The sequence below is a fragment of the Octopus bimaculoides genome, chromosome 1, assembly GCF_046866305.1.
Source record: "Octopus bimaculoides isolate indiv1 chromosome 1, ASM4686630v1, whole genome shotgun sequence".
Lineage (NCBI taxonomy): Eukaryota > Metazoa > Mollusca > Cephalopoda > Octopoda > Octopodidae > Octopus > Octopus bimaculoides.
The window spans coordinates 133,438,630-133,464,523 of NC_142928.1; the positions used below are offsets into that span (position 1 = coordinate 133,438,630).

Here is a 25,894-nt window from a genome sequence, read left to right on the forward strand (position 1 = left end):
CAGTTGGCTGCACTCCAAATTCCTGTGAAGGGTTACGGATAGCATTTCTTTGTGAAAATGATTTGTCATATGTCGTAACAAAATGGGCAACTTGGATGATTGGAGCAGCTGCTGTTCCTCTTTGTAAAACATATCCTGTTAAAGAAATCTGTTATTTCATAGACAATTCCAAATCCTCAATTGTTATTATTAGTGAAGAATTCAAAAGTCTAACTGAGGAAATAGAACAAAATACAGGAGTCCAAACATTGCTTTTAAGCAAAGATGACTATCTTCATGACTATGATCCATGTCAAAATTATTGGTTGACTAAATGTAAAGAGTTGGACAGAAAATTTGAAGAAATGCTTAAAATAAACCAGTTCAAAAACCAGCCTGCATTAATTATTTATACTAGTGGTACAACAGGGAAACCAAAGGTAAGTTTTTAATTCCACCCAATTAATTTTAATGTTTTATTTACTACCTCTCCCTTTCTCTCTCCTATATATATGACCGTTGACTGAACACTATTCATTTTTTTTCTCCGTGTTTTTCTCCTTGTCTCCGTATTCTTTCTGTTGAAGAGCGTAGCTCGAAACGTCAAAGACTTTCCGTATTCCCGAGCGTCATACTAATATATACTTTTGTTATTTACACCACCTGTCCTCGTCTGTTGTTATTTTTTGTATATTCTCCCATATATATATATATATATATATATATATATATATATATATATATATATATATATATATATATATGGGGCAAGCGAAATCGGGATAGCACCTGTGCCCAGCGTCGCCTTTCTGGCACTTGTGCCCGTGACATGTGTAAGGATTTTCGAGCGAGATCGCTGCCAGTGCCTCTGGACTGGCTCTTGTGCGGGTGGCACATAAAATACACCATTTTGAGCGTGGCCGTTGCCAGTATCGCCTGACTGGCCTTCGTGCGGGTGACACGTAAAAGCACCCACTACACTCTCTGAGTGGTTGGCGTTAGGAAGGGCATCCAGCTGTAGAAACTCTGCCAAATCAGATTGGAGCCTGGTGTTGCCATCCGGTTTCACCAGTCTTCAGTCAAATCGTCCAACCCATGCTAGCATGGAAAGCGGACGTTAAATGATGATGATGATATATACGCATGCACACACACACACACATCAATGGGTTGGCTGGTTTGACATGGATCCAATGAATCAAGGACTGCATCCTACTCCAGTGTCTGCTTTGGCAGAGTTTATGCTGTTGGGTGCCCTTTCGATTGCCAATCATTTTGCAATGTGTTCTGGGTGTTTTTCTCATGCACTCTTGAGGTCACCATGTAGATTGCTCGTCAACCAATCCAGGAAGGGACGTATGTTGCTTTTGTATGTTAGATGGGGATTAAGGTAGGAGGGAAGAAATTTGTTTTAGAGGGAGCAGCTACATGGCTACTTACATTTAGGAAAGAGAGAACAAGAATGAATTAGAGGTATCTCTAAGGAAATAGACAGTTGGATGAGGTGTCCAGGTGGTACCTCAGGTAGCTAGAGAAGTAGTGTGTGTTGGGAAGAGAGAGGAGTAGTGAGAGAAGCCGTTAGAGAACATCTACAAGGATTGAAGGGAGATAGTGTACAAGTTGGGGAGGCTACAGGATACTAAGCAGGCATAATATATATAATAATTCTTGTTATTGTAATTATGCTGTCATTTGGAGTAGATTGGATTAATTTTGAGATATATGCATTCCTGTCAAGATTTAATATTGTTACTGCTTTAGACATTTTAATCTTGATGATAGTAGTGTTAATGGTTGTAGTAATCAATGAAAATAATTATGTTATATGTAAACAAACATAAGTTCGTTTTTGAAGTACTGAAATGTATTGTAGTACAAGTAGAAAGATACATTTTTTTCAATATATATGCTGATAGAACAGCATATATAGGATAAAATCCTTTGAGCAGAAAAATCTGTCACAACCAGCCATGAGACTCGAACTCACATCCCTTCAGTTTCTGGTCAAAGTGCTTTACCATTTAAGCTAAACTGCTTTACTGACAAATTCTTCTGCAATTTAGAATTTATAGACTCATCTAGAAACACTAAATGGAATAGAAATTATGTCATATGTACGCAAACAAGTTTGTTTTTAAAGCGCTGAAATTTTTTCTGCTCTGTAAGGATTTTATCCTGTATATACTGTTCTATCAATACTTACGCATTGAAAAAATATATCTTGTACTACAATACATTTCAGCGCTTCAAAAACAAACTTATGTTTGTTTACATATGACATAATTTCTATTCCATCTAGTGTTTCTAGATGAGTTTATAAATTCTAAATTGCAGAAGAATTTGTCAGTAAAGCAGTTTAGCTTAAATGGTAAAGCACTTTGACCAGAAATTGAAGGGATGTGAGTTCGAGTCTCATGGCTGGTTTCTGACAGATTTTTCTGTTCTGTAAAGATTTTATGCTATATATGCTGTTCTATCAGTACATATGCATTGAAAAAATATATCTTTCTACTTGTAATGAAAATAATGTTTGGAACCCTGAAGTATTGAAAATGATTACTTCTGTCATACTTCGACTGACTTGATGGTGGGTCTATGAAAGGTATTCCAGGACCAATGACAGATGAAGTCAGTGGTCTCAATACAGTAAGTTGTTGCTTAGTCCCAGGTTAGCTCAGGTTGAGAAGCCCTCTGATCAGTGATGTTCTAACCTCGATCATCTCATTTTCTAGTACTCCATTAAGCAGTGTAAGTTCTTTTCTAAGACTGGCAGTGTGTGAATTGGAGGCAATTTGGTTCCTATTATAACGGATTAAATGACTGTGCAAGGACTGTTGTTGGTTCATAATCCAGTATGTTATTCCTTGTGGGTCAAGGATTTATTTTGGATTGATTTTCATAATTTTTAGATTAGATTAATTGAAGTTGTTGAAGGTAGTGATGCAGTAGGGCTTAATTTGGAAATTAACTACTGTTTCTTGTAATTGATCAAATGTATTGAGTCTAACTTGTTTGTTTAATGGTAATCTTTAGTATTTTGAACACTGACATAACTGTAACATCCAAAATTTATTTTGCTAAATAGGTAAATTTGCATTTTACTCTAGGGAATATCCAACTTTGTGACCTTTCTATAATCATAACAATATAACAGTGTTATTTGATAGCTAACATTTTGCTAAAATATTAATACATTTCTAACAAATGTAGAATGTCTTTGCTTGTTCTTAAGTCACAAATTGAAATAACTGAAGGGATCTAGAGCTATTAAGGTTGGGTGTTGCCTTTATTCCTTGTTATTTATTATTGTAATATTTATTTGTTTATCCAGATGCCTTTGTATGAAATGTAGGTGTTGTAAAAAAAATGCTAAGTTTTAGTATTCCTTGAAAGAGTCTGAATCTGAAAATTATTGTCTTCTTGAATATGGAAGAGAGTAAATGTGCATGACAATCTTTCAAAGCTTATTAAAATTGTCTCTTTGTCTTTGCAGCAGTCTACTGATTAAAGTATGTTATTGTTTCAGGGTGTGGTGCTAACTCATGGCAACTTAACTGCTCAGATAGAAGCTATGATATACAGCTGGGGATGGACAAGAAATGATGTTATTTTACACACATTACCACTACATCATGTTCATGGCATTGTTAATGTACTTATGACGCCATTCCATTGTGGTGCTACTTGTGTGATGCTTACGAAATTTGACCCACAAACGGTAATTATCATTTGGACTTTATTTTCATTCACTCCTTTGATACTAGCTCTCTGGTGACCACTCTTGGTCCTATAATATAAGTTAAAACCTCCACTTTCAACTTCATATTAATTTATGTTCCAAATATCAACTTAAGTATGACAGTTATTTTAATATATTCTTCACTATTTTCAAAATCAATTGAAACAAAGGCATTGCATTTCAATATTTGTTGATGATAGGGTTAAATCATCTATCTTTACCAGTGTTTTTTAGGTGAACTAGTGGAGAAGTCCTGTTCTCTGTTTCTTTTTCTTCATATTAACAGAGAGGAGAGGCACTCATTTGTTGGGTGGGTTGTATTTGGTTTTCTCTGTTTTAACCCCTGGTAGTGGAATAAGTACATTGCAGTGCTTTTACATTCTGAGATAAAATTCTGCTATGGTTAGCTTTGCTTTTTATCACTTAGTAGAAGTGAGCTGCGTGGGGTTGGGCTGGTGATATAATAAAAGTACCTGTTATGTATTGGTCATTTTATTTTCTTTATTTTGCTTGTTTCAGTCATTGGACTGCAATTGTCCCCAGTACCTATTTTTTAAGTCTGGTACTTTTTCTATTTGTCTTCTTTTTTCAAACTGCTAAGTTACCAGAGCATAAACAAACCAACACAAGTTGTCAATACACACATGCATGCACAAGCTTTCATACAATTGCTTTTTGCCAAATTCACTCGCAATGCATTGGGCCAATCTGGGCTATAATAGAAGACACTTGCACAAGCTTTTACACAGTGGAACTGAACCCCAAACTTCTTAACCACACAGCTATACCTACACCTGTTACTATATACTTTTTACTGATAGATTTATTACCTTGTACTAAAGCTCTTAAACTTTTATTTTATCATCAACACCACCAGAGTAATGAAGGCAACACAAAGTGTGGTGTGTCAAACTTGCATGGAGTCAGTTCAACTGTCTATATTCTCTCTCTTAATATTAATCTCAGTTATTAGCAATATTTCACTTAATTAAAGAAGTTATTAATATTGATAATTACTTTGAATCAAAGCTGTTCATGATACAAATGAAATAAAATCAGAATAAAAACCAAGTTATTGATTTACGTCTTAGGAGCAAACCTCCATTCTGAAATACTGGTTGCCAACAACTGTTTTGCTGCTAAGTTGTAACTATTTTCCTCTAAGTAGACTGTAATATCACCACCATGATCACCAAATAAGGGAGATGCTCTGTAATTGTGTTTACTGAATCAAACTTAGTATCAAAATCCTCTTCATCTATTCAGGATCTGTTAAAAAAAAAGATTTAAATGTTTGTTCATTTTAGAAAAATGTTTTCTTATATACTTCCTTTAAGTTGTAGAAGCTTGTCAAAAGCCAGCTGATATAGCACTCCAGTCCTATAACTTTACACCTCTGCTAATGAAACTGTGATTCAGTATGGCTTTGTAGTTATTGATATAAAAATAATATAGACGCTATCTCAAACACCAGATACAAGTATTGATTTATATTGAATAAAACACAGGGTTTATTTTTGCAGAGGAGTTGCTCTTTATTTTACTAACCCCCAAAGAGATGAAAATCAAAACAGGTCCTGATGAGATTTGAACTTAGAATGGTGTTTGCAACTAAATACTCCCAATAAAGGACCAAACAAAATATTTTACAAAATTAAGGTACTGGTCCATAGTTGTACCATTTTTATCACTTCACTGCCTTTTATGCTTGCAAATATTTTTATATACAGAATTTGTACAAGCATTAGGAATTTGTGCTTTTGGAAACATTTATGGAAGTAATAATTGCACTTCATTTACTTTTTATTTTATTTCAACTATAGAAATTATACTTTTGCTGGACTAAAGTATAATCTTTATAGTTAAAATAAAAGATTATACTTTTGCTGCCTTTTGGCTGCTTTTTGTTGCTTAACCCCAGGAAGCTCTATTTAAGTTGACTTGATCAAAGGCATGTTAACCATAGTCATTTCTCTTTTATTCAAACATATGTCTATCACTGCATTATCTGTTGTGTTCTCTTTTAAGAGAGTAAGCTAGCTATTTTTTTTTTTTTTTTTGACAAGTTGAGAAACCATGTAGGGACTTCTCCATTGGTTTGTCTTTATTACTTATTTGTTTAATGCTGTAATGTTATTCTAAGTTTCTGTATCAAATTGCGACTTTATTTTTGGTAAAATATTAAAAAAAAAAAAAATGATCATAATACAAAGTTGTCATTTTATCCATTCACAAGCAAATACATTAGTGAAAGAGACAACTGTGTTTGTATGGATATCTAATATAAGCAAATATGTTGTTGATAAAGGCTACTAAAGATGACCTAGTGTTTGGCAGATAAATGAATTGTAGAAGACATAGGATTGAGATATTTGGAAATTGATTGCATACTTGTTCAGCTGTTACCACCAGAGGATAATGAATATAAAGAAAATCCCATTAAAGCTGAAGATGATATTAGCTGGATGGTTGGGGTGGTTGCTGATAGTATTCACCTGTAATTAGGAACATTTATAAAGAATAGGTTATATTTCACTGAACACATTGCTTCTCTCTTGCTATAATTCTAGGTGTGGTCTCGGCTGCTGAACCCTGTTGGAGCCAATGATGGTCTAAGAATTAATTTATTCATGGCTGTACCTACTATTTATGCCAAGCTGATTGAAAACTATGAATCAAATATGCGAAATAACCAGGAAAATATGTACATGGGAAAATATGTCAAAAACACCTGTCAGAATCGTATCAGGTAAAAAAAAAAAAAGAGCCCTAAAAACATTGCACTTCTTACATATATTTTATACTGTATATACACAGTACAAGGAAAGATGCCTAATTCTAATACTGATAGCAGCTTACTAAACCTTCATGCATCTCACTCTACTAGCTAGATAATAGAATTTCAGCAAGCCATCCGAACTGTCCATAGCTTACAGTTCTACCCTGCAGAATTGTAAGTTTACCAACTGCAATAATGAGCTATTTCTGAAATAATGTAAATTTCCAAATACCAGTTCATATTAACATTGAAAATTTAATGAAAGATATTAAAAATTCAAATTGCTGATGATATTTAAAAATTCTGAGACTCATTTTTGTATTTTGTCTCCTTTTAGGCTCATGGTCAGTGGCTCAGCATCATTACCACAGCCGATCATGGAGCGGTGGGAAGAAATCACTGGACATCGATTGTTGGAACGATATGGCATGAGTGAAATCGGGATGGCTCTGACTAATCCACTTGATGGGCCCAGAATTCCAGGTCTGTGTTCAAAAAACTGCCAAGCTACTTTATGTACATAATCATCATCATTAGTTTTAAGGTCTGTTTTCCATACTGGTATGGGTTGGACTGTTTGACAGGATCTGACAGTCACAGGACTGTGTCAAGCTTCAATATCAGCTTTGGGATGATTTCTACAGCTGGATGCTCTTCCTAGTGCCAACTACTTCATAGTATGTGCTGGGTGCCCCACCCCATTGCTACTGCTATTGGTGAGGTTACCAGGTTACTTGCAAGACTTGAAGGGAACAGGAAAAAGCCCCTTTGAGCAAGGTTGTATTTGAGAGAGGGGAAGCTGGCCTTATCCCAGGTGTTTAGAGGCTGAAATATGGAAGAAGGCAAGCCCAGTCATCTTGCTATAAAGAAGATATATGTTTACCTCATATTATGCAAGGATGGATGAGAGCAGCTAGAAAGATAAGATAGTGGTGACATGGTATGTTAGCAAACTTTCAAGGTACAGGAGAAGTATGAGAGGATATGGGCAGTGGATCTAGGAGAGGGGTAATTTCATAAGAGTAAGAGAAGAGAGTAATGAATGGTTAGCTGAGAGATGAGGGCAGAGGAGAATGTAGTGTGTTATGAACAAAAATGGGAAATATCGGTAGGGAGGTGAGATAGAAATAGAAGTGGATCAAGAAGTAGAGGAATGGTGTGCAAGGTGATATACATTCACAGAGAGGGGTGAGGACTTTTGATGGCAAACATGAGAGGGTGTGGAGAATGGTAGCTGATATGAAAAGTGCTGACATAGAGATATGGCAGCTCAGAGGAGACAGATAACTGAAGTTACAGAAATGAGTTGTTCAATGAAAGATAGTGTGGAAAGGGATGATAATGAAGATGAGTAATAATTTATTAGTGAGTTAGCACCGATCCAAATTTGATTACCCACTGGAGCTGTTTTATTTGTGCTGTTGTACTTTGCCAATGCATAAAATCAACAATTATTATCATTTTTCTTAAGAAATTTTAAACAAAAATCCTTGCACAAATCAACAATTTTATACCAAAAACTCTTCTACAAAGGAACTTTTCTCTTGAATTTTTTTCTAAATGTAGATTAACATCATGTTAGTTACATCCAGAATTATCCACCTTGGTTAATATACATATCAAATTGAAGCAATGGGGTAACTTGGAAACTTAGGCTGTCATGGTAGCCTTGCTGAAGTTTGAAATATTGTCAAGTGGTTACTACTTCTACTTATGGAAACTCCTGGAAAAGACGCCAATCTGTCCATTGTAGGGTTATCCCCTGAGATGTTGCTGGTTCTTATTCTCAGCTGAGTGGACAGGTAAGAGCAATGTGAAATGGAGTGCCTTGCTCAAGGACACAACTTGCCCCTGGTCTGGGAATTAAATTGACAATCTTGAAATCACAAACTAAACATTTGATATATATATATATATATCAGATGTGGCTGTGTGGTAAGAAGTTAGCTTCTTAACCACATGGTTCTGGGTTCATTCCCTCTACATGACACCTTGGGCAAGTGTCTTCTACTATAGCCTTGGGTCAACTAAAGCCTTGTAAGTGGACTTCAGACAGAAACTGAAAGAAGCCCATAGTGTATGTATGTGTGTTTGTGTGAATATATACATATATATATATATCATATATATATCATCATCATCATCATCATCGTTTAACGTCCGCTTTCCATGCTAGCATGGGTTGGACGATTTGACTGAGGACTGGTGAAACCGGATGGCAACACCAGGCTCCAGTCTGATTTGGCAGAGTTTCTACAGCTGGATGCCCTTCCTAACGCCAACCACTCAGAGAGTGTAGTGGGTGCTTTTATGTGTCACCCGCACGAAAACGGCCACGCTCGAAATGGTGTCTTTTATGTGCCACCCGCACAAGCCAGTCCAGGGGCACTGGCAACGATCTCGCTCGAAAATCCTATAGGAGCCAGTCAGGCGGTACTGGCAACGGCCACGCTCAAAATGGTGCATCTCATGTGCCACCCGCACAAGAACCAGTCCAGGGGCACTGGCAACGATCTTACTTGGCTTGCCGGGTCTTCTCATGCACAGCACATTTCCAAAGGTCTCGGTCAGTAGTCATCGCCTCGGTGAGGCCCAATGTACGAAGGTCTTGCCTCACCACCTCAGCCCAGGTCTTCCTGGGCCTACCTCTTCCACGGGTTCCCTCAACTGTTAGGGTGTGGCACTTTTTCACGCAGCTATCCTCCTCCATTCTCACCACATGTCCATACCAGCGCAATCGTCTCTCTTGCACGCCACAACTGATGCTTCTAATGTTCAGCTTTTCTCTCAAGATACTTACACTCTGACGGGTATTCACATTGACATTACACATCCAACGGAGCATACTGGCTTCATTCCTTGCGAGCTTACGTATGTCCTCAGCAGTTACAGCCCATGTTTCACTGCCATGTAGCATGGTTGTTCGTACGCATGCGTCATACAGTCTGCCTTTTACTCTGAGTGAGAGTCCCTTTGTCGCCAGCAGGGGTAAGAGCTCTCTAAACTTTGCTCAGGCTATTCTTATTCTAGCAGCTACACTTTCAGCGCACCCACCCCCACTACTAACTTGGTCGCCTAGATAGCGGAAGCTATCGACTACCTCTAGTTTTTCACCCTGGAATGAGATAGAAGTTGTTTCCTGTTTGTTTAGTCTTTATTGCACCTGAACATCTGCCACAAACAAAAACTAACTTGCTAGTTAACCTGCCTTTGATGTTGCTGCACCTCTTATGTGTCCATAGCTTGCACCGGGTACATCTTATAGAGTTACTACCTACTCCTTTTCTACATACTGAGCAGGGCCATCTACCTGAAGGGGTTTGTGTTTTATCTACCTTCCTACTTATTAGGATTTTGGTTTTAGCTAGGTTGACTCTAAGGCCCTTCAATTCTAGACCTTGCTTCCACACCTGAAACTTCTCCTCTAGTTCTGATAGTGACTCCGCAATTAGGGCAAGGTCATCAGCATAGAGGAGCTCCCAGGGGCAACCTGTCTTGAACTCCTCTTTGATTGCCTGGAGGACTATGATAAATAAGAGGGGGCTGAGGACGGAACCTTGGTGGACCCCTACCTCTACCCGGAATTCATTGCTGTACTCATTTCCAACCCTCACCTTACTGGCAGCATCTCTGTACATGGCTCGCACAGCTCTCACTAACCATTCTTCTATCCCAAGTTTCCTCATTGACCACCAGATAAGGGATCGGGGGACCCTGTCAAAGGCTTTCTCCATGTCAACGAAAGCCAGGTACAGAGGTTTATCCTTAGCTAGGTATTTCTCCTGCAACTGTCTCACTAGAAATAAGGCATCAGTAGTGCTTTTACCTGGCACGAACCCAAACTGCATCTCATCTAAATTGATTCGCTCCCTAATTAGTTGGGCTATGACCCTCTCTGTAACTTTCATAACCTGATCTAACAGCTTGATGCCTCTGTAATTATTTGTATCTAAAGCATCACCTTTACCTTTGTAGCAGTTGACTATGATGCTGCTACACCAGTCATTGGGTATGACTCCTTCGTGTATCACCTGGTTCGTAATACGGGTGACTAGGCTATAGCCAACACTGCCAGATATTTTGAGCATCTCTGCAGTGATTCCTGATGGGCCGGGAGCTTTCCCGGTCTTCATACTCTTAATTGCTTTATCTACCCTGGTACTATCAACTCGGATAGCTGGTCCCTCTATTGGGTCGACATACGGCAGGCTCTCTTTCTCCCATTCATTCTCTTTCTCCCATTCATTCTCTTTATTAAGCAATCTATCGTAGTGGCATCTCCAGACCTCTTTCTTTGCATCCTCATTTAGTGCAAGCGTACCATCATCCATGCGAACACATTTCTCTCCTACAACATCACTATTCTCTCTCCTACACTGTCTTGCAACACGAAATACCTCGAGTCTTTGGTCCTCACTGCGCAGAACATTGGCAAATCTTTCCTTATCTGCTTCCCCTCTGGCTAAATAAACCTGTCGCCTAGCCTCCCTTCTGGCACATTGGTACAATTCCCTGCTACCACCGTTCTTCCAGTCCTTCCAAGCCTGTTTCTTTTGTCTAATAGCCCTGTCTACCTCCTTGTTCCACCACCACGTTACTCTGGGTCGGGAGGGGACCTTACACCACCCACAAATCTGGTCGGTGGCTTTCAACAGGTTGTCCCGCAGAAATCTCCAATTGTCTTCCACGTTGTATGATGCTATATCCCCTTCTATTTCGTTAAATGCTTCAAGTAACTTGTCTCTAAGTCTCTGTCCGTTTGCAGGGTCTTTAAGCTTCCACACCCTTCTCCTCCAAGCCTGTCTAATTCTGGGCACCCATTTTGCCTTGATCCCAAAGTCGCTAACTACTAATCTATGTTGTGGGGTACATTCTTCGCCAGGGTAGGTTTTGGCATTTATAAGTTGCCCTCTTTCCCTATTTCTGGCGAGGATGTAGTCGATTTGGCTAGAGTGTCTGCCGGAGCGGTAGGTGACTAGGTGACTGGCAGGTTTCCTGAAGTTGGTATTGCAGACCATAAGATCGGTTGCATCACAGAACTCCAGCAGTCTGGTTCCCTCCTCGTTGCGGGAACCGAAGCCATAGCCTCCATGTATGCCATGGAAGCCTCCAGCACGTCGTCCGACATGACCGTTGAAGTCTCCAGCCACAAAGAGAAGGTCCCTGTCACTCGTCGACGAGGTAGTTTGCAAGAGGGTGTCATAGAATTGTATATATATATATATATATATATATATATATATATATATATATATATATATATAAATAAATAAATTAATTAATCGATGGACGTACTAAATATGTCTACCTGCTGGAAATAAGCCAAAAATCTTATTTAAATCGCCAGAATACACTGATAACTACAGAAATCAACCGTCTATTTTTCGTGAACTATTTTTCTCATGGATTAATTACTCTGTACTGAAATTTTATATATATATATATATATATATATACGCACACACACACACACACACACACACACACACACATACATACATATGTGTCTTTGTCCCACACCCCTGCTTGACAACCAGTGTTGCTTTGTTTATGTCCCTGTAAGCTAGCATCTCATAAAGAGTGATAGAATAAGTATCAGGCTTAAAGAAAAAGTAAGAACTGAGGTTCTTCCTTTTCAATGAAACCCTTCAAGGTGGTACCCAGCATGGCTGCAGTCCAATGACTAAAACAAGTAAAAGAATATATAATGTATAGGTGACTGCATATCTCTGTGGTCAAGAAGTTCACAGCATCCTGGACAAGTGTCTTCTAAAGCCCTGGCAAAGTTTTGTGAGGGGATTTGGTAGACAGTAAGTATAAAAAGCCCATTATGTGTGTGAGTGCATGTACCCATGTGTGTTTTTGTCTCCTTGTCTTGACACATAAGCTGCAAACAAATGTCACTATTATATACAAGTGTTGTAATTTATTCACAACCTTCTGTGAAAACATGTCTAGCTATTATGCTGTTCATATTCAAAAGAGACTAAGAGAAGTATTACCTTGCTTGGAAAGATGTAAAGGTTGGTGACAGCAAGAATATCCAGAAGTAGAAATTCTGCTTCAATAGATTTTGTCTGACTTACGCTAGCATGGAAACATAGATATTAAAACAATGAAGAATATACAGACATCAGCAGGCAATGTCAGTGAACTGTTTGTTTTTTTTGTTTTTTTTTAATGTGTGATATGTGTAACTGTTTGCATGAAGAATGTGTTTCAGGTAGAAATATTTTTTGCAGACCCAACCTGCTTTCTTGCCCAATCATTGAACAAAGCAACCCTAGTATTGGGTGGATGCTATTTTGTTTGAAAAATTATTTTTATTGCTAGGTACTCTGATTTTAAATATCCCAAATTCAGGTAGACCTGATGTTTAGGACTTATGAAGAAGATTAAAAGGGATCTGTTGTGTTCACAACTTTTGTAGATATGTTTGTAGTGTAACTGATGTAAAATAGGAATTGATACTGAGTTGTGGATTACCTTAATAGATGCTATTTATTTCTTCATGGTACACATCACAATAAAAAAACCCATTGTTTTTTTTTTATTGATTTTTCAGGTTCTGTCGGTCATCCTATGCCTTGGGTAGAAGTTTGCATTGCAAAACCAAATGTGTATGCAAAATGGGGTTATGATGTAATTGCTCAGGGAAATTCTTCAAAAACTGTGGTTTCTCCAGGTATGTCTGCTGTTTTATTCCTTTTCATCATGAGACATAGCTGTCTTAGGAAATTGCTTATAAAAAGTATTTTAGGTACATGATTGAATTGCCTTCATTGAGTAGCTAGTGCTTAGCAAAACTGTATAAGTTAGAACCATGTGGCTATAGGATATGTTAAATTAATGGTTAGCATATTTAGTGAAGGGAGAATCAAAAAGCTTATTGGAAACAATGTGGTATGGTAAAAACAACATAAGTTTGACTAATAGTGTTTAAATATTTTAGGAAGTATGGGTATCAACTCTAATCACTTGCTTGCTGACTGTATAGAATGTGCTGTGTTGCATGCATATAATCAGCCAAGCTCTTGTTTCTTGTCCATTATTTGATGTTGTTGGTCCATAAATGTCTTTGACACCTTCTTGCTCACTTCCCTTCCAACTTTTCTAGCATTGCAGCATTTATCTCGTCTTTGCAGCTTATTTTGCCCAGTCTGCAAAAGCTGCCTTTTTCAAAGCCATCTATCTTTTCTATTGCTTTGTACTTTGTCTAAGTTTCTCTTCCACAAAGTATGATTGGCATAATACAACAATTTACTATCCTTAGTTGTAGGTGCAATTTTACATCCTTTGAGGTGAAGTTCTTTTTCATTCTTATAAATGCTGTTTTTGCCTTATTTATTCAAGTAACTTCTTCACTCCAACCTTCTTGATCTTACATGAAAAATCCTTAAACAAAAGAACAGTTCTAATGAATCTTTTTCCAAAAGCAGATTAACATCACGTCAGCCACATCCAGAATTATCATCCTTGGTTAATATGCTATGTATACTTAATGTACATATGTACATCATTAAGTAGGGCAACTTGTGCTATCATAATAATCTTTCTGTAGTGGAAAATGATGTGTCAAGCTGTTGTTACTCCTACCCACGAAGATTCCTTCTGTATACAGAATACAAAGTTACAGAGGCACAGATGTGTGCATATACATCCCCTGGGGACACACACTTTAGTGCCACATATTGAGGTGTTCCCTGTTGAACATAAGGCTGTAATTATCTGCTTCAATTTATTCTTCATTTGTTGCAGCTTCAGTAATGAGGTTTTTTAATGGAGTGAAATTGTTAGCCCTTATGTCCAACTCTCAAGTGCTGTTTATATCATTCCTCTCTTGGCATGAAACTTTGCCAATATTTCATTTTTTTTTAATAGATATGACCCCATAAAATTTGTAATAAATAGATATATATGTATATATAATTTACATAATATCAGAAAACTTGTTTTAGAAACTAAATTCGAAGATCCTCAGTTTTGGATGTTTAAAACAGAAATTTGAAGAAAAAAAGTGGAGATAAAATTATGGATGGCGGGGTGCTTACTATGAAATTGATATTTTTTGCATTGTTGTTTGGCTTATTTCTTTTTGTGCTGTTGGTATTGTTGTTCATGTTTGTGTGAATATAGGGTGTATGATTGTATTAAGTTGTCAAGACAGTTCTTGCGGTTTTTAACCTTTAAATTCAAATGTACATATCTCAGCTCAAACAAAAATTTATTAATCGAAATAAAACACCATCAGAATCAACACACTTTGGCCAATGCGAAACAAGTTTATTTATTCCAGTAGCGTAAAAATCCTGCGTTCTGGTGGCGTTGAAGTCGTTGAAGGCGTGTTTGGCATCGTCTTGGTTTTTGAAGCATTTCTCATGTAGGAAGTTGTGGAGATGCTTGAAAATGTGGTAGTCGGTAGGCAAGAGGTCTGGTGAGTATGGCAGATGAGGCAGAGTTTTGTAGCCCAATTTGTTCAACTTCTGCAGGATCAGTTGTGTGACGTGCGGCTGAGCGTTGTCGTGGAGAAGAATTGGTCCTTTTCTATTGACCAATGCTGGCTGTTGTTGTCGGAGTTTCTTATGCATTTCATCCATTTGCTGACAGTGCTTCTCCGCCGTAATGGTTTCATCTGGATCCAAAAAGCTGTGATGAATGAGACCGGCCGCAGACCACCAAACAGTCACCATGACCTTTGTTTGGTGCAACTTTGGCTTTGGGAAGTGCCATGGAGCTTCATCGGCGTCCAGCCACTGATCTGAGTGTTGCCAGTTGTCGTAAAGAATCCACTTTTCATCGCAAGTCACAATCCGGTTGAGAAACAGGTCATTTTTGTTGCGTAAAAGAAGGGAAGACGACACTTCAAAACAGCATTTTTTTTGGTTGTCGTTCAATTTGTGTGGCACCTTTTTCTCATGTATTTTTGTTTTTCCAATCTCTTTCAAGTGGTTTGGAAATTGTCGTATACATTACGTCTAATTCAGAAGCAAGCTCTCGATTGGCTTCGACTAAGGCTCTTAGTTGATCATTGTCAACATCTGATGGCCAACCACTACACTTATCATCTTCAAGACTCTTGTCACCGCTACAAAATTTCTTGAACTACCATTGTGCTGTACGTTCATTAGTGGTTCCTGGGCCAAATGCATCGTTGATATCGTGAGCTGTTTCAGCAGCTTTTTGGCCTAGTTTGAATTGGAATAAGAAAATTGTGCGAATTTGCTTTTTGTCCATGTTGTATTGAATGTTCCGGAAAAAAATGGCCTAATTATTCAAGAAGGAAAAGAGTAACACGATTAGATAGAGCGAAAAATGGGCTTTAAAATGATATATAAAATCAAAATAATTTAACGAAAATTAATTTGAAAATACATCATTTAAAATCAAAATTAAAAATTCCACAAGAACTTTCTTGACAACCTAATATCAAATTGTTTGTTTAAAATAGGAGGGCATAATTATAAGGATATTTGGCTGCAATTTCTAGCAAATTATGCAACCACATCAAGGCTCCATCATGCAGTAAAACTATCAAAATTATTTAGTTGATTAATAAGATCAATAATAATGCTTTATCAGTGGAGGAGCACATTTTCAGCTGATGCTTACCACCACCATTTACAGCAAATCAAAGTAATTTTTTATTCGGAAGTGCAAATGCATGATCACAATATAATTCAACATCAACACAAGGCAGAGATACTTTTACCCAACTTTCTTTGAAAAATCTCTTTTATGCTTCTTTGTTCTAAACACCAGTTAAATAATGGCAGAATTATTTTACTAAATTCTTCATAAAGTTCAAAATTATTCGAGAAAAAGGGTAGTGTATTTTAACTGAAATGTGGTAATGAAAAGGTTAATATGACTATCATCTCACTTATCAGGAATGGAGTCTGAACAAGGGGAGTTATATGTACGAGGACCCAATGTATTTAGTGAATATTTCCAACGACCTGATGCAACAAAGAGAGCTTTTACAAAAGATGGTTGGTTTAAAACAGGTGAGACTGTTTTCTTCATTTTTGATATTTGCTGTTCTAATCTAACTTTTCATATTAAAATGTGTTTTTTAACTTTTGTTGTAATCATTTTTTATAGATGCCTTTTTACTTACCTACCACTTGGCTATGAGGTAGGGTGGAACTGCTACAGTTTGGCTTGAATTAACAATCATATATAATTAGTAACCTACCTTTTTCTTGCCTCACATTCATTGCTTTTCTTATATATTCTACATGATTACAGAAAATTAAATGTTTTTAATTAATTTTTAAGCCAAAACAATGCAAAGTTATGAAAAATTCATAATAGAACAGGTTGATTGTTTGTACTTATTAGGACCCCGTCTTCAAGAAATCTATGGAGAAAAGGTGTTATCTGACTTCTACTGAGCATTGACTTGTGTTATTGTTTATAACTTACATTATTTTGGCTTAAAAATATATTTGTATATATCAGAAGACGATACTACCCTACAAGAAATTAAATTTCTCCATTAAGAACATGTTTTCATAGACATTGTATGGCTACAATGATCACTTTGCAATCATATAGTTTTAGATTTGGTCCCACTGTATATAATCTTGGGCAAGTGTCCTCTACTCTAGCCTCAGTATGACTAATGTCTTGTGAGTAGAATTGTTAGATGGAAATTGTTCAAAGCCTGTTTTATATATATATATATCATCATCATCATCATCATCGTTTAACGTCCGCTTTCCATGCTAGCATGGGTTGGACGATTTGACTGAGGACTGGTGAAACCGGATGGCAACACCAGGCTCCAGTCTGATTTGGCAGAGTTTCTACAGCTGGATGCCCTTCCTAACGCCAACCACTCAGAGAGTGTAGTGGGTGCTTTTACGTGTCACCCGCACGAAAACGGCCACGCTCGAAATGGTGTCTTTTATGTGCCACCCGCACAAGCCAGTCCAGGGGCACTGGCAACGATCTCGCTCGAAAATCCTACAGGAGCCAGTCAGGCGGTACTGGCAACGGCCACGCTCAAAATGGTGCATCTCATGTGCCACCCGCACAAGAACCAGTCCAGGGGCACTGGCAACGATCTTACTTGGCTTGCCGGGTCTTCTCACGCATAGCACATTTCCAAAGGTCTCGGTCCGTAGTCATCGCCTCGGTGAGGCCCAATGTACGAAGGTCTTGCCTCACCACCTCAGCCCAGGTCTTCCTGGGCCTACCTCTTCCACGGGTTCCCTCAACTGTTAGGGTGTGGCACTTTTTCACGCAGCTATCCTCCTCCATTCTCACCACATGTCCATACCAGCGCAATCGTCTCTCTTGCACGCCACAACTGATGCTTCTAATGTTCAGCTTTTCTCTCAAGATACTTACACTCTGACGGGTATTCACATTGACATTACACATCCAACGGAGCATACTGGCTTCATTCCTTGCGAGCTTACGTATGTCCTCAGCAGTTACAGCCCATGTTTCACTGCCATGTAGCATGGTTGTTCGTACGCATGCGTCATACAGTCTGCCTTTTACTCTGAGTGAGAGTCCCTTTGTCGCCAGCAGGGGTAAGAGCTCTCTAAACTTTGCCCAGGCTATTCTTATTCTAGCAGCTACACTTTCAGCGCACCCACCCCCACTACTAACTTGGTTGCCCAGATAGCGGAAGCTATCGACTACCTCTAGTTTTTCACCCTGGAATGAGATAGAAGTTGTTTCCTGTTTGTTTGCAGTCTTTATTGCACCTGAACATCTGCCACAAACAAAAACTAACTAGCTAGTTAACCTGCCTTTGATGTTGCTGCACCTCTTATGTGTCCATAGCTTGCACCGGGTACATCTTATAGAGTTACTACCTACTCCTTTTCTACATACTGAGCAGGGCCATCTACCTGAAGGGGGGATATATATATATATATATATATATATATATATATATATATATATATATATAAACATCATCATCATCGTTTAATATCTGTCTTCCATGTATGCATGGGTAGGACAGTTGACAGGAGCCAACCAGATAGAAGACTACTCCAGGCTACTGGGTCTGTTTTGGCTGGGTTTTTACAACTGGATATGTGGGTGTGTCTTTGTGAATGTTTGCCTTTTGTAATTGCATGAAATATCACTAAGCTACAGACAGTATTGTCTGTTGTCATAGCCTTGTCATCAGAGCATGTGGTGGCTCTGCATTTTTGAAGATGAATGAAAACTACCTCACTTGAAAAACAAGTAAATGAGGGCATCTTTCTTTAAAAAATCAGCAACAGTAAGTCTCATCTATTCTGTGCAAGTATGGAAAAATATGGACATAAAACTGATGATGGTAATGCTTTTAATAGTGCATCTTAATGATTAGGGACCTTGATTGGTGAACTCTTCCTCATTAACAACTTTTCACTATTTGTTGCAAACAACCATCTCATATTCTCTGCTTGTTACTTTGAGCTTTTCATTGTCTACAGCGTTTGTTACTTTAACAGGTATTTTGATTGAGGTTGTCAATTTTTAATGACATTAAAGATATCTGATAGTTACTTGTGCTCCTCATATCTTACTAAATCTCAGACTGTTTTTTGTTCAAGAATGATATTTTTATGAAAACCAAGTGCCTGTGCTGAATGCACAAATATTTTAAACCCTGGTCCCTTTTGATGTTAGAAAGGCAAACTGTCTGGAAGTCTTTGAGCGTTGACTTACCAGAATGGTTGATATTTTGGCTTCTGACCTTGATCAAAACTTGATTTTAATGCAGTAATAGTGTAAACTAACTCAAAATGTAATAATAATGTTTTAATTTTTGTAATTTTACTTGAAGCATTTATAAAACAATTACAATCAATATGATTTCTCCCTCGTATGATCAAGTTAGAATATTCTTTTAAATTTTCATAAGGAATTCAACTGCTAATGCTTTTAATACCTTTATTTCAGGTGATACAGCTATTTATGAAAATGGTGTGTATTCAATAATGGGACGTACTTCTGTGGATATTATTAAGAGTGGAGGTTATAAAATAAGTGCTCTTTATGTTGAGCGACACCTATTATCACATCCACAAATTACAGACTGTGCTGTGATAGGACTTCCTGATATTACTTGGGGACAGCGTATTGCTGCTGTCCTTGTTCTTAAAGATGGTGCGGATGAAATGTCACTTGAGAATTTACAGAGATGGGCTGAAAATCTTATGCCTTACTATCAAGTCCCTACAGTTGTGCGATACCTTAAGGCCATGCCTCGAAATGCCATGGGTAAAGTTAACAAAAAGGACATTTTTGCAACTGTTTTCCCAGAGTTCAACAGGTCTTCAAGGACAATAAGATAAAATATTTTTCCTCCTTTTCTATAAATGGAAATTATTAACAAATGATTTTTGAAAAGGAAGTGAAACAAAGATATAGGTTTGGAATTAGTAAGTGATTTTTATGACTATTATTGTATTACAAATGTAGAAACTGACCACAACTGGTTTATTTGATGTGGCAGTGTAGTTGGTGATCACTGGTTGGTGTGATTAGTAATTTGCTTACTATAAAAAACATTGTAATAGTGATATTCCAATCATAGAAATATGGGGTGTTACATCATTCATCATCATTTAACATCTGTCTTCCATGCTCTCTAGAGAAAGATTTGAATTTATAAATAATGAAATGAAGTAGAGAAATTTATACAAATGAGAGCAACAACAGTGGTGAATGTTTTTTTATTACTTTAATGAAGTAGATTATAGAATCATTGCCAGAACCACTAACCATCTTAGATGGTGTTATTGCCTTAAGCTTCTCATTACCTTAGTGATTTCTGTTGGAATACACAGCCTTTGTTTCAATTAATTTTCAAAATAATGAAGAATTTAGTAAAATAAATTTATTAAGCTAGCATTTGGAACAAATTCCCATGAAATTTTTATGGAAGGTTTTAATTTAGATTACTTTAAAATAGGAAGTCGGTGGCATAGAACCAAGAGCAGTCTCAGGTGGATTGGTATCAAAGGGACTAGATAGAAACAAATACTATTGAAACAATAAAAGAAATAGGGTAGGGGGAATTTAGATAATTTTTAAACTACCAAATATTGTAATGTTTCACTAATATGATAATTCAGACCTTGACTGACGTGTCTACTAAATATCATTGTCTCCATTATCACAATCTCTGTGTCACAACTGTTGTAGTGACTTGGATGGAATGAATGGCATGGTATCACTACTGTTGTATGCAGTAAACACTGTAAGATGTCCATTGGCAACCTAAAGGGGATAGGTTTGACAGCGATTAAAAAGATTGGAATTTATATCAATGAAAAAATGGATGTGTTGGCTTAAAGAATCTACTTGGTGGAGTTCAAAACCCTATCAGTTGTGATGGTATGAATATCCACCTGCGTGCTAGAGAAAGATGTTTCTGTCTACATCAGCCTCTAATCTGTAGTATCATAATTATTATCATTTCTAGTTTATATATAATAAATGGCATGATGTCATTACTTTTGTTACTATTAGATGTTGCGGTGATGATTCACATATGTGAACAACAGTTACCAGTGAATAGTGAGACGACTTCTTTGTCATTGTTTTTGTAGTGTGCCAATTCATTCTATATTGTCTAACTAGTAGACTGGTAGAGGAATCCACCCATTAAATTTCTAGTGTGTCATGAGTGAGGGTGCATGACCTAGTGATTAAGGTGTTGCACTCACGATGGCAAGATTGTGGGTTTAATTTCCGGACAAGGTGATGTGTTGTGTTCTTGAGCAAAACACTTCATTTTATGTTGTTCTGCAATCACTTCAACATCTGATTTATAACACCCTGTGCACTTGTACAGGTCATGTTGATTTGATGTAAGGAGTGAGCTTATGTGAATGCAGACATTTGATGACTATGACCAAATCATCTGTGCAAGTTGTTCAGCAAGAAATTGCAGAACTGTTTTTCTTCAACCTGAGATGCTCTCATATACATATACTGTGTCGTGGGTGTTGGTCATCACTGAAACATTGTGTTGTTTTTACTCCCCCCCCCCCCCCCACCATCCACCCCAAATTAAAAGGTATTAAATCATCATGCCCACTCTTAATATTTAGTCCAATTCAGTCTGTAAACACTGGATGGTGTGAGTAGTATGGTTGAAGTGGTTGTTTTCTGTTGTCATAATTGTTGGAAGTAACCATTAATACATGTCCTTTGCCTTTATTGTTAAAAGGTTAGCATTATCATTTCAACAGTCAAATTTAGGTGCTTCTTTCTACACCAGTTTGACTGCATCAAAATCCATTATGATAATCACTGTGTGTAGGTATTTCAATACTATACACATGTATATATTTACATCAGGTACAGATTGTCAAAATTTCTACCACAGTACTGTACCCGTTATTAATATCCATATATATTTACTGAGCAATATATCTGCTACAATATTGTGTCCCAATATTAATCTCAACTTTTATGTTGTCTCTCCCAGTGCTGTATCCATTACAACAGGCCTTATGTACAGGTGTGATACTACCCCTGTTAGTGTATCCACTGCAATACTATCTTCATTATTAACAGCCATATATTCAGGTATTTTAACATGTCTACACTAGCTACATATTTTACAGACATGTCTATTATAATACTCTGTTATAACAATTCTCTATATAGGTGTATTATGTCAGTTTTTGTCTTCACGTTTGCATCACAACTTACTGGTGTTAAGTTCCAGTTGAATTTCAGCATTCATTGTAAAAGTTTTACATTAGCTCTAATCTTCATGAGAGATTGGCTGAAGATGATACATTTTTTAGTTCCTGTTTTGCTTATATGTTTCTTGGTTAAGTTTTGACATAAGAACAAAAGTACTGAAGAAAAGTTTTTTTAGTCAACGTTTATCAGTAATTGGGCCAAAAACTGCTTGGAGTGTTATATTGAGCCCAGACTTTTGTTGACAGCAATATTTTTTCCATATTTCTCTCAATAATTCCTTATTTTTATTGTATACTTCTCCGTAAAATTCCTTTTTCACATTACTGCTTTACAGTTTTGTGTTTTTAATATTTTACATACATCTCAACTGGGTATGCACTTTACGTATCATATCTTGGTAACCTCTGTGGCCAGGTTCTGCTTTTCTTGAATAGTAGCAGCTTCATTGGTAAACAATTTATATGATTCAACTTAAGTGTTACTAGGCTTCAGATTTTTCCAAGTGACTTTCTTACCCTAATAAGTGTATTACAAGTGTCCCCATTCATGTATTTGTTTGTGTGAGATCTTTATCAACTGAAACAACTCAGGTGTTTCTTGTCATTCACTGAGATGGGCATTTCTGTAGTATGCCAGTTCTTTGTACTTTTATCACTAATTTATTTCTTGTTGAGACAATGTTTTCAAATTCATTCATGATTGTTAGTGAGCCTAGCAGTCACTTAGGCTTTGTCTAGATACCTCTATGGTCTGTATGCTCCTATTTAGCACCATACCTAGTGTATCTGTCAAGTTGTAACAATAATTGTCTTCTATTTCTTCAATGATAGCTAAAACAAAATAGTGGTTAATGGAGATGTGTTTAATCATAAATATAGTTACTATTGTTTTCAATGACCTTCCCCATCTGATATTGAGCTTTTTAATGGTGTGTGTATATAAAATCCTTTTGCTTTTGACCTGAAATAATAGATTAACTCATCATTGACTTCTTGATTTGAAGTTAGTCTAAGATCATCCAAGAGACTTTGCAAACTTTTAAACGGATGATAATTAGAAAGGGTGAGGTCCAGGGAATATGGTGGATGAGTTCTTCCAGGAGATTTTTGGTCATTCATGCAGTATGGGGTTATGCACAATCATGATGGAGGATGGTCCCTTTCCTATTTGCTAAAGACAAATGTTTTTGTTGAAAGTTGTTTTTAAATGCCTTCACTGTTGGCATAAACTTCAGCTCTGGTTATTTATTGTTTAACAGCTTGTAATAAATGATTCACTGCACATCTGACCATACACTTCAAAAAAAAAATAAAAAAATAAAAATCATGATGAAACCACTGGCACCTCTGCTTAGCATTGTGGTAAAGAATCCACTTATCTCCAGTAATGGCTCTGTCCAGGGAAGGTACTTGAAGCTGACAGGAACACAATGATGCACCATGTTTAACATGTCTGCAATTCTCTGCTGACAGGTCATAAGGAATTCACTTTCCAACCTTTGACACTTTATCAAACCTCATTTCACATCATATGGTTAATGTTGAATGCCTGCTGAGTTCCCTAATTGTATTGGTTAAGTTAGCATCATCAACTGCTACTAATACTTTGGAACCTAGTCTTCTTGGGCGACCTTCACTTGACTCTTTTAGAGTGAAGTCCTTTCTGAAATGGGAAAACCATCTCTATATGTTCTTTTATACACTATGCCATCTCCATGTGTGTGCAAGTTATAATTGATGGTGTCCTATAAACTGGCTGGTCTCCTTTAAATTTGAGACCATGACTTCTCCGTTGATACCTTCAACTAATTTTTTAAAAGTCTGAAGTGTTCTATGAGTCCTATTTTGATGTTGCACAACCTTTGGAACAGACACGCACTTGAACCTTGGAAAGAGGCTTGATGTCTAAATAAATCTGCAACTGATTCAGCTACCATTGGTTTACCAGTATTCGGCTTTCCTTGCAAAACTCTAAGATTAGTTTTTGGAAATTTTTTGGTTACTATACAGTAAATTTCATTAACAAATTTAAATTCTGGTATGTCTTGTGTTTCTATAATTTTCTGAAATATAATGGAACATTAATGTTGTGGTTGTCAGTACTTGGTTGCAACCCTCTTCATAGAATATTGATGTATTCCTTAGCGTTGGCAGCCTTGTTGAATCAATTAAGTTCACTGACGCCTGCAGATAATGCTTCCCACACCATGATTCTACCACATCCATACTTAACAGTTGTCTGTAGGCTATCTGGCCTGAATCTTTCATCCGCTTCAAAGACAATGTTCTGGTGCATTGCTACATAAAAAAACCTAGACTCATTCAAACCATTCTGAATTAAAGTGCAATCTATCCTTGATCTTCTTTGACAGCTAAAGCTTCTTTGCACATCTTTTTGAATGAACCATTCAGAACACATAATGTTTGGAATTTTACAACTGGCTTCTTTGACTCTGTACACAGTGGCATTTTGAACCAGTTTCCCCATTCTATTATTGGTTTAACTCATGTGGTCATCCAATAGGGAATTTGTAGTCATGTGAGATACAGTTTCCAAAGCATTGTTGGTTTTTTATGGACATTATCTCAGTGAACGTTCTTGTTGCTACATTCATATTTGATGTTTTTATAGCATTTAGGAACTTTCTATTGAAAATGAATGTTAAACATTTATGGAAATTCAGGGTTCATACCAAGAGCAACAAGACATGCTGTCTGATTCAGGTGTATCATTCTCCTTTTCAATGCTCACCATTGTAGGTTGGTTAATACCATCAGCAGTATCACTGAGTATTTTCAGAATATTCATCCAATATGTTTCACTATGGTAGCTGCACTTGGAATTTATTCCATAGCTCCACTATGTACAGCTTTGTTGATGAACTGTTTGTCTGTGTCCCAAGTCCCATTAGACTCATTTTTATAAGCTTGGTCATGTTCTTCGGCTACTTGGTCAAGTCTGTTTTTTGGGGGCATAGAATCCTTTCTTATGCAAGTGTGTACTGTATCCTAAGAAGTTATATCTTGGTCAATGGTATTCTCTGTCATCAGCATCTTTCTTTAACTTCTTCCTTGGTGGTGGCATGTACTGAACTGTGCCTTTATTGCTTGTTTCTATTTATAGAATATATTACATCATAATTGTAATATTCTTATTGCAATTTATGGCATTGGTTATCAAGTATAGACAATGACAAAATCACTGGTCTGATGTTACATCATCCCAGTTTTTCATATCTACATATTTGTTTATAACAAATATCTCCATCACCTTGCTGTATTTATTGTAACAGGCTAAATGTAGAGGTGTTGCAATACCATTATAATTGCACCAGCCTTTGATATGTTCTTACTGAAATTATTATGACCAATGACACACGTTGGTAACTAATTTATGGTGTGAATTGTATAGTGTAATTCTTGAGAACTTAATTGAAGACCACTTGTCTTTTACTACTGTGACTATTTCCATATCACTGGTATTGTAATTATCACTGTATGGTGTATGATATAGTCTCAGATATTTTTACCACTGTTTTCAGCAACAGCTGGTACAGTAACCAGTAGTTGTTGTAATGCTTGCTTGAGACTGCAGCAATATTTCTTCTCTGGTACTATAAATATTATGGCAAGTCCTATAGAGAGATGTTCCCACACCTTACTTGCACTAACAGTTTTGCTTCTCTGTTACAGTGTCTATTATCACTATTCTTGCTCAGA

The 25,894-nt window shown here is 37.0% G+C and overlaps 1 protein-coding gene across 11 annotated transcripts in view; it reads left to right on the forward strand.

Annotated features, from left to right (window-relative positions):
* LOC106874666 (malonate--CoA ligase ACSF3, mitochondrial) overlaps nt 1-25,894 on the forward strand; it is a 48,909-nt gene that overhangs the window by 11,259 nt on the left and 11,756 nt on the right. For 8 of the 11 annotated variants that reach the window (XM_089358511.1, XM_089358537.1, XM_089358532.1 and 5 more), the window contains exons 2-8: nt 1-419; nt 3,506-3,697; nt 6,289-6,467; nt 6,835-6,980; nt 13,063-13,182; nt 16,385-16,501; nt 19,413-23,498. The exon at nt 1-419 is cut by the window's left edge and continues 283 nt beyond it. In XM_089358511.1, the coding sequence (XP_089214637.1) occupies nt 1-419; nt 3,506-3,697; nt 6,289-6,467; nt 6,835-6,980; nt 13,063-13,182; nt 16,385-16,501; nt 19,413-19,807 (1,568 nt within the window). In that variant the 3' untranslated portion in view covers nt 19,808-23,498. Of the gene's footprint in view, nt 420-3,505; nt 3,698-6,288; nt 6,468-6,834; nt 6,981-13,062; nt 13,183-16,384; nt 16,502-16,598; nt 16,652-19,412; nt 23,499-25,894 lie in introns of those variants that run through there. The other 3 variants (XR_016243378.1, XR_016243384.1, XM_089358562.1) reach the window with 2 other exon arrangements.